The 23,336-nt window shown below is 31.5% G+C and overlaps 2 protein-coding genes across 4 annotated transcripts; one reads left to right on the top strand and one right to left on the bottom strand.

Annotated features, from left to right (window-relative positions):
• The first annotated feature begins 564 nt into the window (after positions 1 to 564).
• On the top strand, positions 565 to 10,505 carry LOC111706489 (hydroxylysine kinase). Its single transcript, XM_023479377.1, has 8 exons — positions 565 to 651; positions 2,384 to 2,436; positions 3,031 to 3,143; positions 3,282 to 3,338; positions 4,572 to 4,622; positions 5,254 to 5,331; positions 10,032 to 10,088; positions 10,340 to 10,505. Exons 2-8 carry the CDS (start codon positions 2,428 to 2,430, stop codon positions 10,410 to 10,412), a joined length of 438 nt encoding a protein of 145 aa, XP_023335145.1. The 5' UTR covers positions 565 to 651; positions 2,384 to 2,427; the 3' UTR covers positions 10,413 to 10,505.
• A 2,459-nt stretch (positions 10,506 to 12,964) lies between these two features.
• On the bottom strand, positions 12,965 to 22,035 carry LOC111706480 (uncharacterized). Of its 3 annotated transcripts, none has more exons than XR_002766243.1 (11): positions 21,909 to 22,035; positions 21,016 to 21,055; positions 20,684 to 20,794; positions 19,632 to 19,716; positions 17,373 to 17,428; positions 16,359 to 16,431; positions 15,493 to 16,085; positions 15,356 to 15,414; positions 14,771 to 15,138; positions 13,955 to 14,654; positions 12,965 to 13,181 (listed from the first exon to the last, which is right to left on the bottom strand). XR_002766243.1 is itself a non-coding variant. In XM_023479363.1 (11 exons), the coding sequence occupies exons 1-11, from the start codon at positions 21,952 to 21,954 to the stop codon at positions 14,580 to 14,582; spliced, it is 1,464 nt and encodes a 487-aa protein (XP_023335131.1). In that variant the 5' UTR covers positions 21,955 to 22,035; the 3' UTR covers positions 12,965 to 14,579. The 3 variants fall into 3 exon arrangements, 2 of the variants coding, with proteins under 2 accessions (XP_023335131.1, XP_023335130.1); XM_023479363.1 differs by having other exon boundaries at positions 12,965 to 14,654; positions 14,771 to 14,917; positions 14,960 to 15,138; XM_023479362.1 differs by having other exon boundaries at positions 12,965 to 14,654.
• Between the last annotated feature and the right edge of the window lie 1,301 nt (positions 22,036 to 23,336).

Below are 23,336 nucleotides of genomic sequence, written 5' to 3'. Positions count from 1 at the left end.
TTTTCAAACTTTTAATCGTCCTTTTAATGTTTTCAAACTTTTAATCGTCCTTTTAATGTTTTCAAACTTTTAATCGTCCTTTTAATGTTTTCAAACTTTTAATCGTCCTTTTAATGTTTTCAAACTTTTAATCGTCCTTTTAATGTTTTCAAACTTTTAATCGTCCTTTTAATGTTTTCAAACTTTTAATCGTCCTTTTAANCCCCCCCACAATCACACTCTAGACAAAATCCTGTATTCTTAATCCAGATTTGATTTAGCGTAGAAGTCTGATTTCTATAGTGAGAACCATGAAACTCTGGAATAGGATTGATTACGACTTTTATACTTCAGTTATGACTTTAAAGACAGTAATGAGTATGAGACAAAGCAATTATGCATTGTAAACAGACCTATTCCACTGAATATGGGATTTAATAAGTTGGTGGTAATACTATTTGATTTTTAATAACATGAAATACACTATTCCACAGTTTTCTGGTTCTCACTGTAGCAAAAAAAGCCATTTTTTGGGGAATTAAAAGCAATGTCTTCCCTTGGCAATTTAGTTTATGAGTAATGAATGAACACAGGATGAAGCAAGAAGAGAACTAGCAGCAGATATTATTAAACAGTTTACCAACGTGGTGAAACCTCTTGAATCAACTCTAGGAATTATTAGATAATCTTCATAAATTCAAAACATTAAGGGTGTCCCACAAAACATTACAGTAGCAAGGTGAATTGAAGGTCGTCTTTGATTTTTGATATTATTTGCTGAATTAATTCGTAAACTTATTTCAGAAGTAAAATTTTAAAGTTAATAATCTCAAAATACCCCCACTAGTCTTGATATTTCCTAAATGTGTTTTGCCTTTTTTGTGCTTTGAATATTACCAAAGATATGAAGAATTTTGTTCTGATTTCCAAAATTTGGGTTTATCTATTAAATTTGAAATCTAAGCGAAATTATTAATATCTCCGGAGTCCGGAAATATTGACAGCACAAAAAAGGCAGACCACATTTTGAAAATGCCAGAAGTAGGAAAATGTTGTGGTTATGCTTTAAGTATCATACATTTGAAAGAAAGTTGACCAATGAAAGTCGCAAATAAATTTAAAATTTCAAGTCGTCTTGCTATTGTCATGTTTTGTGGGACACGCTGTAGTTAAAGGGACTGTCGGCGTAATATTATTTGACACATCTTTTAAAGAGGTACATGTCCGATTCTCAACAGTACATTGGTTTCTCTGTTCACTGAAGGGGTACAGTTGTAATATTTATAGAATGTTACTTAAAATTAGGTTGACATCTTTTCCTGTAAAATGTTTTCGCTTTAATGTTTGTAAACAATACTTCTTTTTGAAAAAAATTGAGTTTCGACAGTATGATCTTTCTTTAACAATGTTGGTTCCTCACATTAGTAACAGCTAAACTATGCACGAATCCTATCCTTGTTGGGAGATTTTTGTCTTTTAGGTCGGAAAAATGATGAAAAATAATTATTTATAATTTTGACAAATGTAAACATTTTTCAAGGGCTTTTCAAATATATAATATTTTAGCCTAGTAGCTTAATTAATAAAAAAGTAAGTAAGCATTTCTGAATATTTGGAAATACCGACCCGCCCTTTGAATATGCATAAAAAAATGTTTTCAAAATTTGTTGACAACTAGTTGGTGTTGAAAAGGTGAAGAAGATTAAGCGTTCTAATGTAAACCGTTTTTAAGTTTTTAGCAAAAAAAAAACGTAGGGGATGGGGAGGTGGACTTCCTCCCACCATGATAGGGTTAAATTTAAAGATGTAAGGCATAAAATGGTTTTCAAAGAGAAGTATCTTTTTTCAATTAGTTTTCTTTACAAATCCTTCGTTATAAATATATTTAACATGAAAGGTTAGGAAAATTAATGATGTAAAGGCTAAATATACGTCATCCAAACTTCTATAATAGTAATTCTTTTTTTCTATTTATTTATTCATATTTTTTTTATAAAATAAGTTTTCTATTGCAGTAAATTCTGAGATACGAAGACGAAGTTTAAAATCAAGTTCTAATTTTTAAAAATCCGAATGAGACAAACATGAGGCCCAGCAATTGTGCAGTGTAAAGAGACCCCTTTACACCTAAGTATTGCCATTCCATTGTTATCTGGGTATCACTCTAACTGTTCTAAAGGTTATTAGGTAATCATATTATGATAGTTTTAATCCGAAATCATAATTCAATATTCCACCTATAGAGGATTAAAAATTGTTAAAAGACTTTTGTCCGCACTTTAAATACTGAACCTCCCAAAAATAGAATTTTTTTTGAAAATAATTAAATTTAGCCTCCAGGATCTTACTAACTTCAAAATATTTGACGAGTTTACTTTTGTTAAATTATAATGCTTATCTAAAGAAAGTGGGATCATTCATGGAGACTTCAATGAACAGAATATTATCATGAAGGAGGTAAAATGAATTTTTTTTTTACTTTTTCATGTTAAGTACAATGTAAAGTTGTTAGTTGCAGGTTGCTGTTGTAAAGTTGCTGTTTGTAGGTTTGTTGTTGTAAAGTACTGGTTGCTGGTTGCTGGTTGCTGTTGTAAAGTAGCTAGTTGATGTTGTAAAGTTGCAGGTTGCTGTGATAGCTGGTTCAGGTTACTGTTGTAAAGTTGCTAGTTGCTGTTGTATAATTGCAGGTTGTTGTTGCATAATTGCTGTTTGCAGGTTGCCGTTGTATAGTTACTGGTTGCTGGTTGCTGTTGTAAAGGAGCTGGTTACTGTTGTATAGTAGCTGGTTACTGTTGTACAGTTGCTGGTTGCTGTTGTATAACACAAGGTTAATATATTCTTTTTCTAGGTTAAAGTAGAACAAGGTTTATATATTCTTGTTCTAGGTTGAGGGAGGGGAGCACAAGGTTTATATATTCTTGTTCTAGGTTGAGGGAGGGAGCACAAGGTTTATATATTCTTGTTCTAGGTTGAGGGAGGGGAGCGCAAGGTTTGTATATTCTTGTTCTAGGTTGAGGGAGGGAGCACAAGGTCTATATATTCTTGTTCTAGGTTGAGGGAGGGGAGTACGAGGTTTATGGAGTTCTTGATTTTGGAGACTCACATTATAACCCTCTGATTTATGAATTGGCCATTACCATTATGTATATGATGACACAATGCAGGTACAATGGGGTCAGTCTAGACGAATACATGTTTGGCATTCTATTTTGTTCTTGTCTTATTTGATTTGTATTGTTAGCATATCAATGAAATTTCTTTATATTAGGATCGATCTAAAGTTATTTCATTATTTTGTTTAGGTGTATAAGAGCGTATAAAGCAGGCGGCCATGTTATTGCAGGATACATAACAAACAGGTAGGCTTCACTGTAGTCGTCGTATATATCAATACCATGAAGAAGACTTTGGATTTCAATTTGGATTTCTACCAAGCTTCCAAACAGCATGGAGACACATAAATGTGGAAACAAAGAAAAGCGATCAATTAACAGCTTCTCTTGGTTTACTCGTAAACTTGTTATTTGAATAAGCTTGCTAGAAAGCAAAACTTTAATAGAAAGCCGTCTTCACTGTATTGATATAAACGCTGACCACTAAAAACTGTAGATTTTCATTTTTGGCCTTGCTTTTAGTCATTCAAAGGTTCTACCATACATATTCATCTTGAACAAATCTTCATGGCATATTTGAACGTTTTAACCATTACAAATTCCAAAATCCCGAGCGGTATTTCTAATCAAAGAAAGAGCGTAGACACAAATTTGACTGTTGTATTATAGTGGACTATTCTATAAACCTTTGGTTCCTGTGATATAATATATCTAGCTCTTCGATACTACTCTTACACAAGATGAAGCAAATACAGAGTTTTATTAAATCACTTGCATCGCATATAAAAATGGATCTATGACAAGGAATAAAATCGTCAATGCATTGAATTTGTTTCCCCATGCATGAAAGATTTCTTTCATTAATTTGCTTTGTGTAAAAGCAAACAAATATCTGCTTAAAAGTCGGACCACTACTTTATTGCAGTATTAAGCGCAACATGAACAACAATTTCTTTTAAAGATGATTTTTAAGTTTTTATGTTCATGTCACTTTTTTTCATAACAAGATATAACCAAATTTTTACTAGATTATTTTTTTGCATTTACATATATTTGATTATTTGATAATTTTCTCCATGTTATACTTATTTTTTAATTCTTTGCTTTTACGGTAGCGTTTCGTTTCTTCCATCCATCCATCCATCCATCCATCCTTCCATCCATCCATCCATCCATCCATACAAAGAAAATATATTTTTGTTACAAATAAAAAATAATTTTCAGACCTTTATCTAAACAATTAAGTTTCAAAGAAACCCAATAAAAAATATTTTTAAAAGAATTACTCTAAATCTCTTTTTTAAAGTATTTTTTATAACACTCGGAAAAAAATAATGCGACATCAATTACTTTTATTTTTAATTAAAAGTGAACTATTATTTCCCCTTTTCAATTCCTTAAAGAACTCATTCTATTTTGGGAAATAAAGAATTCTATAAAATTTTAACATTTCTAATTTTTCGAATTTAATTATTTTAGAAAATTATGTGACGTGGAGAGGAAAATTTTAAGATTGTGTGTAGCTGCAAGGTGAAATTACTTAGCTGTCCCTAGGGATAATTATCAAGTAAAATAATATCCGCTCATCCCAACTTGCTGTTTAACAAAATTGAGAATTTCATTTTAAAAATCGATAAGATTTCTTTTTCTCCCGTTCCCTTGGCAAATTTTGATTCCTTGTTGTAAAAAGTTTAAATCACATAATTTTTGTTGGCATTCCCTTCAAATAAAAACAAATTAATTAAAGTATTTTTAACATTAACAGAAATTAAGGTTATTCATGTTTTTTTAAGTGTAAATATATTTTTGTTACATAATTAATTTTTTCTACGTTCAGTAATTGATTCCTATTGCTTTTAATTAAAGTATTAAATGGTTGAATAAATTCCAGAATACAGTGTGGTGAATGTTGAAATTAGTAAATTAGTATTCGAACATTATTATCGCGCTTTTGTTCTTGACGTAATTTTGATCAGTTTTCAATAAATCTCTCCACTGAATAGAGAATAAGAATTCAAATTCTTCCTCAATAGAAAATAAAAAAATTTCTAAAATACAACAACAAAATTTTAAGAAAATGAAGTTAATGAAGGTTCAGAAATTATTTAAATTTATATTAAAGAATGAGACGGAATTTGCGCTTTTTTTGTGTTCTTATTAGGTATGCTCAGAGTTTAGTGATGGGTGCCTTCTCCTACCAACAACAGCCGTGGAATGAATATCTACTCATCACATCAAAGTAAAAGTTTTTTTGTAAGAAGTTTAGGGGTGGAGGAGGAACAAAATTAGATACAAGAACAAAACAATTCTGGATATTTGATGACATTACAATCGTGTTGAAAAAATCACCAAGAGTCACGCACAACCGGTGTACATTATAATATACGAGCTGGGCCAACCTTTGCGGTCCTAGTTTGGACTGTATCGCAAATTTACAATTACTTAAGGGGCAGACCTATGTGCGTTCCCAACCACAATCTATTTATTATCATATATACTCTGCTTGTCTGTTCGTATGTATGCAATCAACGGCAGAACCGATCAGGCCCAAATTGTGTATGGAACCTCACATGACCCCAAGGAAGGTTTATAGAACATCAAAATTGGAAACAAAATAACTTTTTTTTTATTTTGAAAATGCGCCAATTCCAAAAGAAAAATTTAAAATTTAAAAGCGATTTTAAATGGTCGACTTTCAGAGCAATAGACGTAAAAGCTAAAGTTATTTTTAGGAATTTGGGCGCGAAGGGTTCTTAAAGCCTAATAACATTATACAACTATCTCCTTCATTCAAGAGAGAGGTCACTCTAGCATTCATAGTTCATAGCCTCTGATCCTTAATCCCAGACGTCTAGAGGTTGAGGTTTCATACTCAGTACATCAGGGGTCTTTATGGTTCAATTCCCACAAAAAAAGGATGAACATTTGGAAAGGATAGGAACATTGTATCTCATCTCTATGCCTTTGTAACCAGATGTCCTGATGTGGTTGAACTTAGATATTTGAAACTAAGAATTCTTGAAGATCAAATTGCCAAAGTTTAAAGTACAGTGGAAGGCGATTATATCAATACAACGAAGACGATTTTTATGTCTTTGAAGATACAAAAATGGCAGACCACATTTTGGAACAGATCTCGAGACCAGGTCTTTTCGATAGCAGTTCTATAACCCGGCATACTAAAAAAATTGTGCCAATGAAAAAATGCCGCGTAAATCGAAGACGATATACAATTCGTCACTAAATGCCCATGTTTATTAGGGTATCCTGTATCATGGCTTAAAAATCTGACAGTAAAATTTTTTCGATAGATCTGGAAAAAGATTTGTACAAGATGATTATATAACTAACTAATTTTTAAATCAAAAGGATAAGGCGGACAAAATTATTAAATTATTGCGCGTGAAAAAAATTAAAAATTTTAAAAAATTTTAATTTTGTTTAGCCTTTGTCACCCCCAGGCTACCCATGAGTGTCCACAAAAAATATCAGCCCATTCGGTCCAGCCGTTTGGCTATAAGGAACAAAGGAACATATATAAAGAAATGTCTCGTTTTATTATATAGATTATACATTCTAGAGCGTAGGTTCAGTTATGATGTTACGTAAGGGGGATTAAAAATTAAAACTGTTAAGAAAGTTTTCTGAAGATCCACCCACAAAACTGTTATAAAAGTTTTATGAAGATCTACCCACGTATTAAACAAACATCAGAGCGTGTACTATATTGAAAGAGTTTCCATTTTTGGTCCAGAGAAGGGTAGTGGAATACTTTTTATTTGATCGAGTGAAAATGTATTTGTAAAGAAAAGAAGCGCGAAGCGCAGACGAAAACATTGATAAAGGGCCAGTGACCGGCAATTTATGGTAGTTGAACTAAAAATGTAGGATTGTGGAAACATTTTTTAGGAATTCTTTTAGACGTATAAAATGTGTCCACTAAGTTTGAACGCAAAGTCGACGTTTTTGAAAATTATTATGTAACGACGACGAAAAATGTATAAAATATTTTACAGTAAACTAATTAGATGTTAGGTACATTTCTCATTTTAAATTGATCAATAAATCAATGGTAAATCAATATTTCTTTTTTATCATTTTATTGAATTTCTTACTCTTTACGAATTTGTTTGCAGATTTCTACCTATTCTCCAAATCCTCCAAATGTCGTCTTTTCAATAAAAATTCCAGAAAATGTTTGTGAAGAATGAGAGATTACAGAAACTAATAATAACTGAATATGACTTCTTAAATTCGATGATAAAAGTTAATTTTTATTTTCTCAATCTGCCGTGTTACGTTTTTTGTCGGCATTATTCAAAAATTTAAAAAAAACCCTATTCTCATAACGTACCCACCCAAATTAATAATTTTTTTGTCGATCTTGTTCTCAAACTCAGTGATTATACATCGCGGAAACGTTTTATGTCTCAATAAAAAATGTCTGCAATACTACATTTTCAGTTCAACCACCATACATTGCCGGTCACTCCCTTTAAATAAAAACCTAGAAGCCTGTAGACGTATTTTCAAATGATCCTCATTACAGGAGACATAAGTTCCAACCCGGGTTACGGTCCATTCTAACCCTGAATGTTAGAAATTAACACATATTGAAAGATAGGGCTATGGCATTCAGGCCCTTTTCGAGAGCAAAAGTCAATGATACAAACTATAACAACTATTTTAGAAAGAGGACGGCAGTTGCCTCTATTAAATAATTTTCTAAAATATATAAAAATATTATTAAAAATCTTGACCGTTTTCAAGTTAAGTCAAGACTCAAGATGATGCAAACCTCAATTAAATTTTCTTTAAAAAAATATTTCAAGAATCTAGGTTTCTACACCGGAATTTGTAGAGAAGCATTTCTGATTCACAACGGTACCCTGAAAAGGTTTTGTTTGGTTAAGAATGAATTATAAATCCATGTTATTGGTTATTATCTATTATGGTTTCTCTAATGCTTGTGGATTTCTTGCAGCAGAAACAAAGGAGGAAATTATGAGAATTAAATAAGAGATTTCTTGAAACTGCAATGACAGTCCCTTGAAAGTTCTAACCCCAGTTTAAGCAAATTGTTCAGTGAAAATCAGAAAACTCTGGAAAATAAAGACGACTTTTGACTCAAGTTGTGGCTTTAAATAATATAATGAAAATGAGACACAACATTGTGCAGTGTACACAGAACCATTTTACCTAATAAGTGGTTTAATAAGGACCGCAGTAAAACGATTCTTTTTGAAACAACATTTGATAGACTTTAGTATTGTTTTATTTCACAGGTTTCTGGTTCTCACTGTATGTTAATTTTAGAACCGGTTTAATCTAATTAAATGTAAACTTTAGAACCGGTTTAATCCAATTAAATGTAAAGCTTAGAACCGGTTTAATCTAATTAAACGTAAATTTTAGAACCGGTTTAATGTAATTGTATGTTAATTTTTTTTTATTATAAAGATTTATTCACACACAAAGATATAAATACACATATAAATGGTGTAGTTAAAATTTGTTTAAATAAATTTTTTTGAAATTCAGGTTTCCAAAAGAAAAGAGAAAAAATATGCAAAATTATGCACAAATAGAAAACATTGATTTTTACTCACTACATAACATATTTATCATTTCAGTTATTACGTAATCATCGAATCCTTCAACATATAAATTATTTATTCTTGTACTTAAAAGTTCTTGTAAAACCGGAACTTTCCATTCATCTTCCAATGGGACATCAAAATATTTCATTTGTTTCTTAACTAACATTTTACTAAGATCGGAAGGATTTACAGAACAATCATTTGCAATACAAAATAAATTTCTGCCAAGAACTGTGTTGAGGTCATGCCACAAGATTGGCGAAAGCCAGATTATATCTAGAATCTTCCAGAATTCTATGAATGTACTTTAAAGTTGTGTGTAAGCCTTGAATTGAGAAAGCAGTGTTCAGAACAGGTTTAATCTAATTAAATGTAAACCTTAGAACCGGTTTAATCTAATTAAATGTAAACGTTAGAACCGGTTTAATCTTATTGAATGTAAATCTTAGAACCGGTTTAAACTAATTAAATGTTAACTTTAGAACCGGTTTAATCTAATTAAACATAAACCTTAGAACTGGTTTAATCTCATTAAATGTAAATCTTAGAACCGGTTTAATCTAATTGAATGTTAATTTAAGAACCAGTTTAATCTAATTAAATGTAAACCTTAGAACCGGTTTAATCTAATTAAATGTAAACCTTAGAACCGGTTTAATCTTATTGAATGTAAATCTTAGAACTGGTTTAAACTAATTAAATTTTAATCTTAGAACCGGTTTAATCTAATTAAACATAAACCTTAGAACTGGTTTAATCTAATTAAATGTAAATCTTAGAACCGGTTTATCTAATTGAATGTTAATTTAAGAACCAGTTTAATCTAATTAAATGTAAATCTTAGAACCGGTTTAATCTAATTAAACGTAAACCTTAGAACTGATTTAATCTAATTAAATGTAAACCTTAGAACCGGTTTAATCTAATTGAATGTTAATTTAAGAACCGGTTTAATCTAATTAAATGTGAACCTTAGAACCGGTTTAATCTAATTAAATGTAAACCTTAGAACCGGTTTAATCTAATTAAGCATAAACCTTAGAACCAGTTTAATCTTATTGAATGTAAATCTTAGAACCGGTTTAATCTAATTAAACGTAAACCATAGAACCGGTTTAATTTAATTAAACGGAAACTTTAGAACCGGTTTAATCTAATTAAATGTAAACTTTAGAACCAGTTTAATCTAATTAAATGTAAACCTTAGAACCGGTTTAATCTAATTTAATGTAAACCTTAGAACCGGTTTAATATAATTAAATGTAAACCTTAGAACCGGTCAGATCTAATTGAATGTTAATTCTAGAACCGGTTTAATATAATTCAATGTTAATTTTAGAACTGGTTGGACCATTCTTCAGGAATTCTGGAATATTCCAGAAGAGCAACTTTACAGGAAAAAATGCATTATTTTTTTACCTTCTAGACTCCAATATATAATTTTATAAATCTTGTGTAAAAAGTTTTGCAATTTTTTAAACCTTGTTGAATTTGAAAATTTAATCTTCAAAAGTTGAAGTTGTCTCTGTTTTTTTTTTCTTATTTTTAAAGTTTAGTATTATTGCGTCGAGTAAATTGTAACTTTTTTGATTAAGTTATATTAATCTTGATTTATTGTTAATTGATAAATTAAATGTATTTTTTTAGAGAGTGGGACGCAATTATCTCCTCTTACAATCCGTCCCAGTCTTCATACTTTACTTCTACAGCATCAGAGTGATTAATTTCAGAATACAGGGATTTATTTTTTTACTTGAACTTTTTCACCAACCCGATCATAAATATAAATTATAAATGTATTATCATGTCAAATTTTTACATTTTGGTCAAATAAAATTAGAAATGGATAACAAATTTTTTATGGTTAATTCTTGAGTATATAATATGTACACTGTAAGTGTACAGTGTACAGTGAGACCCATACAACTGTCAAACAGGAAGATGATATTTGAGCAAATAACTTAAAACTATTTGATACTGTTGTAGCGCAGCAAATAATATTACCGGTTGCTTGAATTAAAGTTAGATTTTTGAATGAAAGGAGTCTTTGCCACAAACCTAAATTTTACTAATCCCTATGTCTTTGCAACCCGATGTCGTAAACCTTTGATATTTAAAACTATAAAACCTGTTAGATCAAATAGTCTGAAATATTAAAGGTTTACACTATCAGGTTGATATAGGGATTCGAAAATTGAGTGTGAGGCAAATTGTCCTTATTTTCATGTTTATTGGACTGGCAGCGACCACTCTGTGTTACTCGCGAATAGTACCTTAATTAATTATAAGACAGAGAGAGAGCCAATTCTAGCCGTGGAGCTCGGCCCCCTAGTCCGTCCTAGCCGCAGCGCGCGGCCCACAAAGTGTCTAAACCTAACCTATCCCGAAAATACAGAGCGTCCCATATACTAGACTATCTCCAAGCTTTAACGCCACAATAAACCTATAATACTCGAAAAACCTAACATTTTCTGCAAGAAAAAATTTATTTAAGCCTTATTCAATTTTACGAAATGATATCTTATTCTTCTTAAAATTACTAATTAGTTCCAAAAAACATGATTTGGACTGACTGACGATCTAATATGAAATGGTATATACTAATCTCTCTCTTATAATTCATTGCGGCATTAGCGAGTAGCAGAGTTTAGCCGCTACCTATTGGAGTACTCCAAATCAGAAATTGTGGATACTAGTCGCCAAGACATTGAGTCTTCATAACAGGGTTACTTTATTAAAAAAGACGTTTAAACTTAAAGTAATTAATAATATAGACTTCGCAAAGTTTGGACAGGTTGTGCGGACTGCGGATATCAGATGATGCGTATGTTCAGGGGTTTAATTATTAGAGCAGGAAAAAATGTCACGTTTATGTTATCATTGATTGTTCAGTTGTAAACAACTGTTGAATAATTGTGGTCTTCTTTTACCATTTATCATAGACAGACAACATATTTTTATTTGCTACTGAGAACTGATTCAAATCTAATAATTTAGACAGTTATGAGTCAGATGATTATAACTTACAAAATTCTAAACAATATTTCTTAACTTAAAAAAAGTATGACCACTGTAATTAAACTGTGTTCAATGGTTACCACAATTAAATGAAAATGCATACAATTTCAGTTGTAAAATGCACGAGAAAATTCGGATAAGCTTATTCTTATATATACATTCTTGTAATTCCTAACCGCTCTATTGCACTTAAATACAATCTTATCATTCCTTACTTGCACAATATCGTAAATACTGAATACCATCTTGATTCAAGTACATACAGGGTTACCCACAAAGAAGTATACTTAAAAGACGACTGAACGGAATCTATTATTTACTTTTGTTTCCATGTAGCGGTTTTATCTACAGGGTGTCCCAAAAAATATGGGAATTCAGAGACGAATTCGATATCGTCTTTGTTATGAATTAGCATTGTAATACCTAATTTCAAAAGCCATAATATTATTATGTCTGCTAGAGTTTATTTTATGAAAAGGGTAAAAGACTGTAAAGATGTGGTTTTAATGTCTCCACCAGATGAACAGTGACGACGGACAAGTTTACTCTGTTTGTAGACTGTAATTTTCTTGTTTTACTAAGTTAGACCGTATGGAGTCAAAATGTGAACATAGCAGACGAAACTCTAACAGATTACAGCTTTCTCAGTAGGTATCACAGATCACTATACTAAATCAAAGAATTATTTAAAAAGACGATATCGAATTCGTCACAGAATTCCCATGTTTATTGGGACACCCTGTATTTATTATACTCAAATTCAACTTCAAACTGTCTCGTATTTACCTTGAAGTCTCATTCTCTGTTGGTATTTCTGTTAACACGCGTAGATTTAAATTTAATAAATCAGAAATCAAAATTAAATATAAAAAATACAGAAAATAATATTGTTTAACAAAAATATTAGGATTCTGCAAAACTGTCTGACCCAATCCACGAAACCGGATTTCCAATACTGACTAAAGGTTCGGGCTTAGAATAGTAATTGCAATAACGTCTGTACTTTTCAGTGAATAAAACTCAGATTACTTCATAAATATTTTCATCATTTAATCCATCGGCATTGCTGTGGTTGCAGTACACATTCTTGAAGTGTTATAGAGTAAATAAATTCAAAATGTCAACAAGCGGCATCATTATCAAGAACTTGAAAACTTAAGTACTGTTAAATGAAGCATGTACCTGCAAATACTTTTGATCTCAACAGAAAATAAAACCTATGGGTTGCAGCTTTACCTTACTAAATCAAAATCATTTAAATTTTAATTATTTATTGAATCAAATTCATACCCGTACAGTGAATTACATTTACTGCAGTACATTTCTAATTAGCCGTTAATGAATTATATTCAAAGCTTTACATTTGTATTTAGTTCGCAATAGCACTGTACTGTACTGTACTGTACTGTACTGTACTGTACTGTAATGTACTCAGGTAAAAATGAGTTTGTATAGCAAAGTGTAATCTGACCTGAAAAAAACAGATGGAAGATAGGAAAAGCCTAACAACGAGATATTAGTATTTGCTCTAATTTGTACTCAAATGACCCAAAATTTATCTGTACACATGTCACATAGTCCAAAAATAATTAAAAGCATAGTTTGAAGTTGTATGATAACAAATGAATACGTGTTAACTATTATTAACCCCATTTAGAATTCCTAGTTTAGTCATTTAAAACATTTAAACAGCTTTTTATTTAGATAATTTTAACAAAGAAGACATAATTTATACATAATGTCCCAAATATATATATTTGACATTTTTCCTGCAATTTACTTTCATAAGAACATAAAATAAAAAGTTTATCTCTGCAAAGAGCATTATTTTTCATGATAGGTCACAATAGGTAATAAGTACAAAGCCTCACGTCAATAGCAACAGGACAATAAAAAAAGGAAATTTAACAATTTTTTTTTATAAAGATGTATCCATTTACACTTAATATAGTTATATTAAGATTCAGGACAAAAAGAATTGTTTACAATTAGATGATTTGAGGAATTTATTCTGGAGCACCAAAACTTATGTAAAAGTTTTCACAATCTTTAATAGTTATTAGTTTTAAATTCCCATTAATTATTCATGCAAGCCGTTTTCATGCTTTCGAAAAATAAAAAAATAAATCGGTTCCCAAAATTTTACAAAGAAATATCTTTCTATTGCGAGCACTCGTGGCTCGACCTTAATGACAAATAAAATAAAAAATTTTTTAATTCGGGCTTAGCATCATTTGGAATTACCAAACCGGCATCTGTCAATGCATTCGAAAGTGGGCTTATCATGGAATTGAAAAATTTAATTGATAAATTAAAGTTAAAAATTAAAAATGTTGACCATAGGATCGACTCAATTTTTTTAACAAATAGTTCACCAGTTTTAGAAACATTTAACAATTAACAATTATAACAAAATAACATATTTTTATATTTGTTTAAATCTGTAATGAATAAATTGCAGTTCATAAGTTACAATTTAATTTAATAGTTCAGTCATGACTTCAATATTATACAGGTACTTGGCATTTTACATTACACTGTACATAATGAATTGTAAACTCATGTTACATAGAGCAATTTTTTCTACTAACACAAGTTTACATGTACTTGTGGAATTGTTTACAATATACACAAACACACTGTACATGGTGTAATGCTAGTATAACTACCCACTACCCAGTACATGCAAATTGTACAATAACAGGATAGTGCATTGTACAGTGTACAAGTACATGCATGTAACGATAATCTAACATTGATAAATATAAAACCAATTTGTTTACCATTGTAGTTGAGTACATGAATAGTACAGTATACGGTACTGTTTCAAGTGAAGAACTATACTGTACAATGTACATCTAACCATTCATCAGCTCTCTGGATGAAAGGTGAATGTTGAATTTAATCCATCAATATCTCGTCTTAATGGAATTTCACGTTTCTCCTAAACAAAAACACAAAAGTGTTCATTGCCAGTCTGCCACTAAGCTAAATGTCGTCTTTTAACAGCAACAAATACATTTTTATTTATTTATAAGACAATAATGATTGACACCTTACCTCTTCATTGGATGCCCCCTTAAGTCTCTTAATAACTGATGTTTCTCTTAAACTAGTTTCTGGTGATCTCTCCCGTCCCTCGTAGGACAGGCTGCTGGTATTTAAAGGAGTTGCAAGATATGAGGTTCTGCTAAACCCCGTCTCCATGCTGCCCGATATAGGAAACAAACTGTTCTCTAAAGTCTCCATATTGTCTCTGAGTAAACTTGTATTTGGAAAATCCATTTTTACAAATGCAGAGGGCACTTCGCTTTCATCTTTTGGTTTAAAGATTGTACAATTAAAAGGTTGAGATGGGTAAATGGTAAAACTTGGATCTGCCGGGCCAGAACTTATATTATCCATGTTTGCAGCAGCTTGTCTACTTCCTAAAACAAAATTGAAACTAAATTTTGTGTACGCTTAGTTTAGACTTTTCTAAATAATAAACGTACCTCTCGAGATTAAAATAAAAATGTTTTTTTTTTTGTTAGAGGAAAAATAATCTCTTCTGAATGAACAAAATTTGCATTTATATTTCACAAAAAGGAGGGGAGGGGAAAACATGAGAAAATTTAAAACAAATTTTCTGAACAAAAATCCTACCATAGAGATCTAAGTCATGATTGGTTTCAGGTTTAAGAGCGTCTGACCCCTGCGGAGTTCTGAAACATAAATAAAATTTTAGAAAAGATTATAAAATGAAGAAAATTTTTTCAAAAGATAAAAATATGTCTTTTTACCTTTGTGGTTTTGTTGATCCGAAGTCAAGAAAATCCTCGATCTTGACATCTCCAAAATCATCAGATTTTCCCGTTTCCAATTCGTTTTCATGTTTGAGGAAACTCCCGGCCTCCACACCGTCTTGTGACAAGAGCAGAATTTGATTCAGAATTGCATCATTGTCTTGAAGACCGAGAAACTCCGCAGTAGGAGTAGGTTTGGTAATTCTCCAATTATCCGACTCGTGTTTCCGTTTTATACCGCCAGGACTGTGCGCCAATGCCGCTGGATTAGCGCTACTACAATAAGAACTCTTTCCTTTACTAACACCTCCTCCTTTCCCAGTTCCTGGTCTGGGCGCTGAGCCCCCTCTTTTTATTCCTATTGCTCGAGCCACAAGTTCTTGTCGGGATAGTTTTGATTCTACAGGTTCAGGCTCAGGTTTGATCGATCTTTCCTTTCTCTCTCTGTCGTATTTCTCATCTCCACTCTCCTGAAGGTCCAGGACACTTCGTCGGGTTAAACTCTTCCCTAATTCAGTCTTTTCTATTCTAGATATTAGCGTGCTAGAGTGCGACATAGATTCAGATCTAGAAGAAAATCCTGACACATCCTAGAAAAGAATTTAAAACAATCTAAAATATCCAATTTCAACATTGACAATTCATTCATGTCAATTATGCCTCTGAATGCTTCACTGGGATGGGAGTATGTTTGTTTGTGTCTAAAGCAAATCTTTGAAACGGTTGAACCGATTTAGCTAAATTTCATGTTGTAGGATTTAGTACTGTTTATGGCCAGAAGAAAATCAAAGTAACTAAATAACTTTAAAAGTGGGGTGAGGGGCTCTGAATTTTTGGTTTCAGAAAATGTTCTTAAAACTAACCTTAAAAGTAAGTTTAGAATTTCTAGGTTGAACCACACCTGGATCCGCTTTAATCATTCGATTCAACTCTTTTCTAAAAATTTTATACTTTTTACTCATAAGTTAATAACTTGATAAAATCTGTACCAATTAATCATTATTTCAGCAGTGAAAGAAAAAAAATGCTTTGTTCATTCACAATTAATTAACTTATCAATGTTAAATTCTTTTTAAATTGTAATTTAAAATTTAATATATACAGGGTGGCCAAAACTTTTTTGAACCCATCCGTACAAAAATCCGTACATTTTCAGAAGAAATCCGTACAATCCGTACAATTTTCGAAAAACAATCCGTACAATCCGTACAATTTTTTAAAAAAAAAACCGTACAATCCGTACATTTTTTTAAACCAATCCGTACATTTTTTTAAAGATCCGTACATTTTTTTAAAAAATCTGTACAATCAGCACNAGACAGATAGGATATATAAACAGATAGATAAAAAGATAGATAAACTGACATGCAGATAGATATACAGATGGATAGACAGATAGCTAGACAGATAGCTAGACATATAGCTAGACAGATAGAAAGACAGATAGATAGACAGATAGATAGACAGATAGCTAGACAGTTAGCTAGACAGATAGCTATACAGATAGACAGATAGATAAACATATTCTCAAATGAACACTTCTGGAACATATTCTCAAATGAACACTTCTGGGATCTCGAAAATTATAAATGAATTTTGATTGTCAATTGAAACATTAATCAATCTAATATTATTTAGAATGCAAAAAATAAGTTAAACTAACTTCATTTTGACGAGATTTTTTTTTTTAATTTTCATGAAAAACTTGCTGAAATGAGTGAAAATTTAAAAAAACCGGATTATTTCCAGGATAAAAATCCGTACAATCCGTACAATTTGAAAAAAAATCCGTACAATCCGTACATTTTTAGGGTTAAAAAATAAAAAATCCGTACAATCCGTACATTTTGGCCACCCTGTATATAATTAGTAATTACCCTATATCAGGGATGGATAAGGATAATGCTCCTCCGTTCCCCAGTTTCTCTAGTCCCTAAAAAAATTTAAATTGATGAGCTTCGAATTGTTTTTCATCCGCGCAGCTTTGTATCTATAAACACTAGACATTTTTAAAAATCTTTGTTTTGTGGCTTTTAGCAATTATTGACAAACATGTCTGAAGCTCTATTATCCATACATTTTTGTTATTAGATAATAGAAAATGAAAAATAAAGTGTATCTCATATAAAAAAGTAATTTATTTTACAAAAGAAATTAAAATTCTAGCGCTCCGAGCAAACATTTTTAACATTTGAAGATTTTTTTGGTGTGGAATGGGGTTGGGGGCGTGCTGAATCCTTGACTTTATCTTCGCTCATATACATATATATTTGTATGTATGTATGTGTGTATCATCCGCCCTTAAGTAAGCTCTTGCAGCAGTTATATTTTTATTTTTTTTAGCATCCACGCATTTCTGGCATATAAACTGAATCCTAAAAAGATTCAGGCCAGAATCAGATCTGAACCACTAGATCCCATGTGGACGTGGGCAAGTGGCTCAATTCTGTTTTCATTGTATTGTAGAGCCTGCAGGTCAAGAATCAAAATTAAAAAATAAAAATTCGATTTTGTAATAATTACACGGGCAACGCCGGGCACTTCAGCTACTAAATAATACAATTTAAATGTATCCAATGTCGTCTTTACCTGTATTCCCGTGTATTGAAGCTCTGTAATGAATGGAGTATATCTCTCTCTTTGCTCCTCTAGATTTCTCTCAGCCTCCTCGTCACTACAAAATAACAATTATTATGAAAACAATTGTGAAGAGTACGTTTAAGAATACTAGAATCCACTTGAGTTTACCCTTTGTTTTTAACGCTGACCAAAAAAAATAAAAAAGAGTACATTTTATTAGAATTAATCTTATTGGACAGTTCTATTTGTCCCTGCAACACTTTTCTGTACAATAAAAAAACACCAAAAAAGACTAAAATCACAAAAACAATGCACAATACGTATTTCTATCAAAATAAAATTGATGAAAAAATGAAAAAATATATCCGTTTAATTCTTTTTTTAATGTTATGTTTTTCTGCGGTTTTTGCGTATTTTCGTTGTATAAAGTAGTTTTGTTTTGTCTTTAAGTCAGAACAATAATAAAGAATAAACAGTGTGATTCTAGAGTTGGTCTGTGTGTTTTCTGTTAGTGCAGAGTCTAGAGTTGGTCTGCATGTTCTCTGGTAGTATAGAGTCTAGAGTTGGTCTGTGTGTTCTCGGGTAGTACAGAGTCTAGAGTTGGTCTGTATGTTCTCTGGTATTACACAGTCTAGAATTGGTCTGTATGTTCTCTGGTAGTACAGAGTTTAGAGATGGTCTGTGTGTTCTCTGGGAGTATAGAGTCTAGAGTTGGTCTGTATGTTCTCTGTTAGTACAGAGTCTAGAGTTGGTCTGTGTGTTCTCTGGTAGTACAGAGTTGGTCTGTATGTTCTCTGGTAGTACAGAGTCTAGAATTGGTCTGTATGTTCTCTGTTAGTACAGAGTCTAGAGATGGTCTGTATGTTCTCTGTTAGTACAGAGTCTAGAAATGGGCTGTGTGTTCTCTGGTAGTACAGAGTCTAGAGTTGGTCTGTGTGTTCTCTGGTAGTACAGAGTTTAGAGATGGTCTGTGTGTTCTCTGGTAGTACAGAGTCTAGAGATGGTCTGTGTGTTCTCTGTTAGTGCAGAGTCTAGAGTTGGTCTGTGTGTTCTCTGTTTACCTCAGTAATGTATTGATACACAAGAAGTGATCAATATTTCCAGTTTCCTTGTTGATCTCGAGAAAACCACGTGACTGAAGATTGATCCAGGCTCCAGCCTTTGTGCGTAATCTGAACATTTTTATGCAATTTTTAATCAAGACAAATTTTTCGTACAATCAGGAGTTTTTTTTTGGTACGGTTGATAACACATTTGATTAGAGAAAAAGTTTATTTTATAAAAATAAGTTTTATCAATTTTCTAAAAAGTCCTATTTCCGCGATTTTTAAGGAAAGGGAAGGGGGAGGAGGTTTTCATAACAATATGTTTCCCTGATATAGAAATTTCCTACCTGTATGTAGTTAAACCTTCACCATTACCACTAGCGAACACTAGAACAGGGGAAATTATTAACTTTATGCTTTAACGTTTATTTAAGAACAAGAATACAAGATTAGGGTATTTACTTCAGCTACTAAATAATACAATTTAAATGTATCCAATGTCGTCTTTACCTGTATTCCCGTGTATTGAAGCTCTGTAATGAATGGAGTATATCTCTCTCTTTGCTCCTCTAGATTTCTCTCAGCCTCCTCGTCACTACAAAATAACAATTATTATGAAAACAATTGTGAAGAGTACGTTTAAGAATACTAGAATCCACTTGAGTTTACCCTTTGTTTTTAACGCTGACCAAAAAAAATAAAAAAGAGTACATTTTATTAGAATTAATCTTATTGGACAGTTCTATTTGTCCCTGCAACACTTTTCTGCACAAAAAAAAAACACCAAAAAAGACTAAAATCACAAAAACAATGCACAATACGTATTTCTATCAAAATAAAATTGATGAAAAAATGAAAAAATATATCCGTTTAATTCTTTTTTTAATGTTATGTTTTTCTGCGGTTTTTGCGTATTTTCGTTGTATAAAGTAGTTTTGTTTTGTCTTTAAGTCAGAACAATAATAAAGAATAAACAGTGTGATTCTAGAGTTGGTCTGTGTGTTTTCTGTTAGTGCAGAGTCTAGAGTTGGTCTGCATGTTCTCTGGTAGTATAGAGTCTAGAGTTGGTCTGTGTGTTCTCGGGTAGTACAGAGTCTAGAGTTGGTCTGTATGTTCTCTGGTATTACACAGTCTAGAATTGGTCTGTATGTTCTCTGGTAGTACAGAGTTTAGAGATGGTCTGTGTGTTCTCTGGGAGTATAGAGTCTAGAGTTGGTCTGTATGTTCTCTGTTAGTACAGAGTCTAGAGTTGGTCTGTGTGTTCTCTGGTAGTACAGAGTTGGTCTGTATGTTCTCTGGTAGTACAGAGTCTAGAATTGGTCTGTATGTTCTCTGTTAGTACAGAGTCTAGAGATGGTCTGTATGTTCTCTGTTAGTACAGAGTCTAGAAATGGGCTGTGTGTTCTCTGGTAGTACAGAGTCTAGAGTTGGTCTGTGTGTTCTCTGGTAGTACAGAGTTTAGAGATGGTCTGTGTGTTCTCTGGTAGTACAGAGTCTAGAGATGGTCTGTGTGTTCTCTGTTAGTGCAGAGTCTAGAGTTGGTCTGTGTGTTCTCTGTTTACCTCAGTAATGTATTGATACACAAGAAGTGATCAATATTTCCAGTTTCCTTGTTGATCTCGAGAAAACCACGTGACTGAAGATTGATCCAGGCTCCAGCCTTTGTGCGTAATCTGAACATTTTTATGCAATTTTTAATCAAGACAAATTTTTCGTACAATCAGGAGTTTTTTTTTGGTACGGTTGATAACACATTTGATTAGAGAAAAAGTTTATTTTATAAAAATAAGTTTTATCAATTTTCTAAAAAGTCCTATTTCCGCGATTTTTAAGGAAAGGGAAGGGGGAGGAGGTTTTCATAACAATATGTTTCCCTGATATAGAAATTTCCTACCTGTATGTAGTTAAACCTTCACCATTACCACTAGCGAACACTAGAACAGGGGAAATTATTAACTTTATGCTTTAACGTTTATTTAAGAACAAGAATACAAGATTAGGGTATTTATTTAAGTTTAGACGGGGCTGTAAGCTTAATTTCAAGTGACCCTCCAAGCAAAGATGACAATGCCCGATTTTCAACAGTGCTATTACAAGCTTTGTCTGATTAAGTATGAATTATATATCCTCCATGTTTAGTTTATTTAAAAGGCATGTATGCAAGGGTACCGTGGTGAATATGGGATGTCCCTTTTTAAATTAAAGTCACTTGAAATTACGCTTACAATCTCCAAAAATTGTTTATTTCAATGTGTGGCACATAGATTCAGCATTTTATAAAAATTCTCATAAATTTATATGACAGGGTCAACTTTGAAGAGTCGCAACGCCTTAGGCTTTGATTTTACCGCTCTAACTCATTTATGCTTTACTGTAGCCCTTTACATATACATTTTAGCACTATAAAGCACATATTGTTAGCTTGGGATTCTTAAAAGTAATTGGAAAAATTCTCATCGATTTTAGCTTGAAAGCTTGAGACCTTTAAATAACAGTGGTGGGTTCTCTGCCAAAGTGACTTCCGCATTTTTTGCTTTTAAGAAACAGTGATGAAATTCACAGAATTAAATAAACACCTCTCGAGTCAGAAAAACGACGTTATCTTCCACATTTTTGACCTGATTAAGTTTTCAAGGTTACCGTTGTAGATCGTACATTGCTGTCTTTATGATGGTCACTTAGAATTTATATTTCCTTTACGTAATAATTTATTTCCACTTAAACTCCTTTCCAAAAGATTTTTGACAAATAGCTTATTCCAAAAATCATCTTTATCATAATCCTTACTTGATCTTAATGCTAGAGTGGTCCAGGGTAGGTCCTCTCCGAGCATAAAATTAAAAGCAGAACAACCATGAACATCTGAAGGAAGGTAACCAGCCACTGTAGATATCCTGATCAAACAATATCATTGATGTTAGGGACTTTCCCAAAGGCATTTTCCAAAGTAACTTCCCAGTGGTATATTCCCAAGTGGCAACTTCCCAAATGTGCAATTTCCCAAGCAACAAATAATACACACAAACCTGTGACAAATGATACACACAAACCTGTGACAAATAATACACACAAACCTGTGACAAATAATATTCACAAACCTGTGGCAAATAATACACAGAAACCTGTGACAAATAATACACACAAACCGGTGGCAAATAATACACAGAAACCTGTGACAAAATGCAAACAAACCTGTGACACAATATAAAAAAACCTGTGACAAAATACAAACAAACCTGTGACACAATACAAACAAACCTNTAAAGAACCTATTTTATAAATTGAAAGAATTAAAATCCCTTTAAAGAACCTATTTTATAAATTGAAAGAATTAAAATCCCTTTAAAGAACCTATTTTATAAATTGAAAGAATTAAAATCCCTTTAAAGAACCTATTTTATAAATTGAAAGAATTAAAATCCCTTTAAAGAACCTATTTTATAAATTGAAAGAATTAAAATCCCTTTAAAGAACCTATTTTATAAATTGAAAGAATTAAAATCCCTTTAAAGAACCTATTTTATAAATTGAAAGAATTAAAATCCCTTTAAAGAACCTATTTTATAAATTGAAAGAATTAAAATCCCTTTAAAGAACCTATTTTATAAATTGAAAGAATTAAAATCCCTTTAAAGAACCTATTTTATAAATTGAAAGAATTAAAATCCCTTTAAAGAACCTATTTTATAAATTGAAAGAATTAAAATCCCTTTAAAGAACCTATTTTATAAATTGAAAGAATTAAAATCCCTTTAAAGAACCTATTTTATAAATTGAAAGAATTAAAATCCCTTTAAAGAACCTATTTTATAAATTGAAAGAATTAAAATCCCTTTAAAGAACCTATTTTATAAATTGAAAGAATTAAAATCCCTTTAAAGAACCTATTTTATAAATTGAAAGAATTAAAATCCCTTTAAAGAACCTATTTTATAAATTGAAAGAATTAAAATCCCTTTAAAGAACCTATTTTATAAATTGAAAGAATTAAAATCCCTTTAAAGAACCTATTTTATAAATTGAAAGAATTAAAATCCCTTTAAAGAACCTATTTTATAAATTGAAAGAATTAAAATCCCTTTAAAGAACCTATTTTATAAATTGAAAGAATTAAAATCCCTTTAAAGAACCTATTTTATAAATTGAAAGAATTAAAATCCCTTTAAAGAACCTATTTTATAAATTGAAAGAATTAAAATCCCTTTAAAGAACCTA

Source organism: Eurytemora carolleeae, unplaced genomic scaffold (assembly GCF_000591075.1).
Source record: "Eurytemora carolleeae unplaced genomic scaffold, Eaff_2.0 scaffold714, whole genome shotgun sequence".
Taxonomy (NCBI): domain Eukaryota; kingdom Metazoa; phylum Arthropoda; class Copepoda; order Calanoida; family Temoridae; genus Eurytemora; species Eurytemora carolleeae.
This window is presented reverse-complemented; position numbering and strand designations above follow the sequence as displayed.